The sequence below is a fragment of the Littorina saxatilis genome, unplaced genomic scaffold (genome assembly GCF_037325665.1).
Source record: "Littorina saxatilis isolate snail1 unplaced genomic scaffold, US_GU_Lsax_2.0 scaffold_3748, whole genome shotgun sequence".
NCBI lineage: Eukaryota > Metazoa > Mollusca > Gastropoda > Littorinimorpha > Littorinidae > Littorina > Littorina saxatilis.
Window position 1 is genome coordinate 1 of NW_027126152.1, and position 2968 is coordinate 2968.

The 2968-nt window shown below is 43.1% G+C and overlaps 1 protein-coding gene across 1 annotated transcript; it reads left to right on the forward strand.

Moving 5' to 3' along the window:
• The first annotated feature begins 341 nt into the window (after positions 1–341).
• On the forward strand, positions 342–2698 carry LOC138954606 (cilia- and flagella-associated protein 184-like). Its single transcript, XM_070326409.1, has 4 exons — positions 342–569; positions 857–976; positions 1394–1486; positions 2510–2698. The coding sequence occupies exons 1-4, from the start codon at positions 357–359 to the stop codon at positions 2681–2683; spliced, it is 600 nt and encodes a 199-aa protein (XP_070182510.1). The 5' UTR covers positions 342–356; the 3' UTR covers positions 2684–2698.
• Positions 2699–2968: the final 270 nt, after the last annotated feature.

Sequence of the window (2968 nt, forward strand, 5' to 3'; positions counted from 1 at the left end):
TGGGTATCGCACAGTGTGAGTGTGTACGTGTGTGTGTGTGCGTGTGTGTGTGTGTGTGTGTGTGTGTGTGTGTGTGTGTGTGTGTGTGTGTGTGTGTGTGTGTGAATATGTATAAATTACACCTCCGTTCATCCATGTCATCGCGACGTGGTATGATGAGTGCCAAAAATTGCCAAAACTTTAATTGCCATTTCACCAAATTGGCCGAGGAATATAAATCTAAACATCGCTCCTGAGAGGACAGCACGTTTCGCCCTGCAGTCCGGACTGACAATCTAACAGCGAACGACAAGAAGAAGAACATTGCTCCTAAATGGGCAAATTTAATTTAACTGAATGGGCAAATTTAATGTAACATGTGTGTGTCCCCTACAGCTCAGCTGGACGAGCTCCACAACCAGGACTACTCAGAGCGGGAGAGCTACCAGCACCAGATCGAGGAGCTGAAGGGACGGTGCGAGGAGAAGAGAGAGCGGGTGGACGAGGAACGTTGCCGCTTTGTGGAATTCAAGAAACAAGTGGCTCTCAACTCCGTCAACAGCCGCTCTGGCAAACCCACAGCACCAAAGGTGTGTATATACGTCTCTATGATGTTTGCTTGGTTGTGTATGTGTTTGATCTGTTACTCAGTGCTACCTAAAGGCAGCATATCTGTTTTCATTTCTGCTGGCTTCCTCCGATGTTTGAGCATTTATAATTTCGTAAAACTCGCAGTAAGTTCTTAGCTACATTTTCTTAAAGTTTTAAATTGACGGAGTTACTTACACGCCATGGGCGTAAATGGGTTAGTGACTGTTATGTATGATAATTACAGTATGCAGAACTTTAATGCGAGTTCATGGTGGTGATGTTCCAGGACATTGAACAGTACCTGCTGACAGAGAACAAGAAGGAGGCAGAGGTTGTCAACGTGCGTCTGGAGAACATCAAACTCAAGAATAAACTGAAGAAGAAGGAGCAGCAGCTGAAGTCAAAGGTAAGTTTTTGTGTGTACATTTTTATATGACCGATATGCTCGATAGTGTGTGTGTGAGAGTTAGAGAGAATGTGTCAGTGCGTGTGTGTGTGTGTGTGTGTTTGTGTGTGTACATGCATGTGTGCGTGTGTATGCATGTGCGCGTGAGTGCCTACGTGCGTGTTAGTGTGTGTGCATGCATGTAGAAGTGTGTGCGTGCATGTGTGTGTGTGACTGCGTGTGTGCATGCATGTGTGTGTGTGACTGCGTGTGTGCATGCATGTGTGTGTGTGACTGCGTGTGTGCATGCATGTGTGTGTGTGACTGCGTGTGTGCATGCATGGGCTTGTACGTGTGCGCAAGCGCAGCGAGCATGCCTTCTGATATTTGCTTGTAGAAGTGTAAAGTGAGAGCAAAGTGCAATTTTGTGTTCCACAGGAAGAGCTTGCTGAAGGTCTTCACCTGATTGACTTTGAGCAGCTGAAGATTGAGAACCAGACCTACAATGAGAAGATTGAGGAGAGAAATGAGGTCAGTGCAATTATTTTAATTTTTAATTTTTATTTTGTTTCATCCTCTCTGCTTTTCTTGCTTGTCCCGACGCTTGTTCCCCTCTCCCAGTATACTCTCACGCCGCCCCGTCCCACCACTCACTGCAACATCCACCCCTGAACTGTCAGTGCAATTAGAGGTAGAACACTTTTGCAGTAATGCTGCATGTACTTAGCCATTATATGTTGCTGTTTTGTTTGTTAGAGGGTAGGAGTTGTGTTGGAGAAGACACGAATTGGACAGAAATTCATTGGAGCTCTAAATTCACAAAATTGAAATACACAGTTGCACAGGTTCAGCAGGCTAGCACACATCTGTTTACCCGTCTCAAAAAACTAAACTAAACAATATAAAAACAATAGAAAGTATTGGACCAGCTGCTTTCAGCGTCAGCTGAAATTCCCTCTTGATCTACAATCATCACACAACTCGGCATGAAGGTATCAGAAAGTGCACGATTCATACGACTATCGTTTTAATATAATTTCGTCATATAATCATTCCTTCGCTTGCGGCTTCGTGGCAGGCGGAAGAAAAAATCAGCCAGATAAGTTTTTGTTATTTATTGTTTGTCTGTGCACTTAAAAGACTGTTGGGTCGACATATAAATTTGTGAATGTATTGTTTTGTCAATAACAAACGTTCCAACAACCTACTTTTATTTTTTTTAATTTTTTATTCTTTATCATAATCATAATTATAATGACAGCTTTTATAGCGCAGACCACAGTAATCTAGCTATGCTCTCCGCGCTTTACATATTAACTATGAATAAGAACATACCAAAACATCCGAGCTATACTTCTTCTTCTTCTTCTTCTTCGAGCATGGGCTGAAAGTCCCATGTGCACTTGTGTTTTTTGCATGTATGGCCGTTTTTACCCCGCCATTGTGGCAGTGATACACTGATTTTAGGGGATCTAATCTATACAACGCATAGACTTGGTTGATAAACTCACAGATTTGGTTCATACTTAAATAAACCTGTTCCTTGTTCCACAGGAGCTGCTGAAGCTGCGTAAGAAGATCACCAGCACGGTGCAGGTCCTGACTCACCTGAAGGAGAAACTGCAGTACGTGCAGGGCGAGAACCAGATCCAGAAGGGCAAGCTACAAGAAGTGGAGGCTACTGTGGGGCAGGTACGAATGTGGTTAATAATCCGATTAAGGGCATAACAGCAGTGACAATGTTCAAAATATTTTACACTGGGGAAAGATTTCTGAGTTTAAGGTTAATAAGTAATAACATGAAAGCTGAAAAGAAAAGCAAAAGACAATGTTTAGAAGTAACCCTGTCTGGTTTGTATGGGTTGTGAAAGAGTGAAGTACCCTTGCTTTTTGTGAGACAAACAATGGACAGGCCAGTCACTATAGCCAGGGTTTGTCTGAAACACTCAGACAAGGAACAAGTGTGGTTTGTTTGTCCCACTAAAAGCAAGGGTATTCACTCTTTCACAACCC

What these genes read in the sequence shown, in the direction of transcription:
- LOC138954606 (XM_070326409.1), top strand. Translation starts at nt 357, where the DNA reads ATGTGTGTGTCCCCTACAGCTCAGCTGGACGAGCTCCACAACCAGGAC. An exon ending in GCAAACCCACAGCACCAAAG is followed by an intron (nt 570 to 856) that starts GTGTGTATATAC and finishes GTGATGTTCCAG; the next exon opens with GACATTGAACAGTACCTGCT. An exon ending in AGATTGAGGAGAGAAATGAG is followed by an intron (nt 1,487 to 2,509) that starts GTCAGTGCAATT and finishes CTTGTTCCACAG; the next exon opens with GAGCTGCTGAAGCTGCGTAA.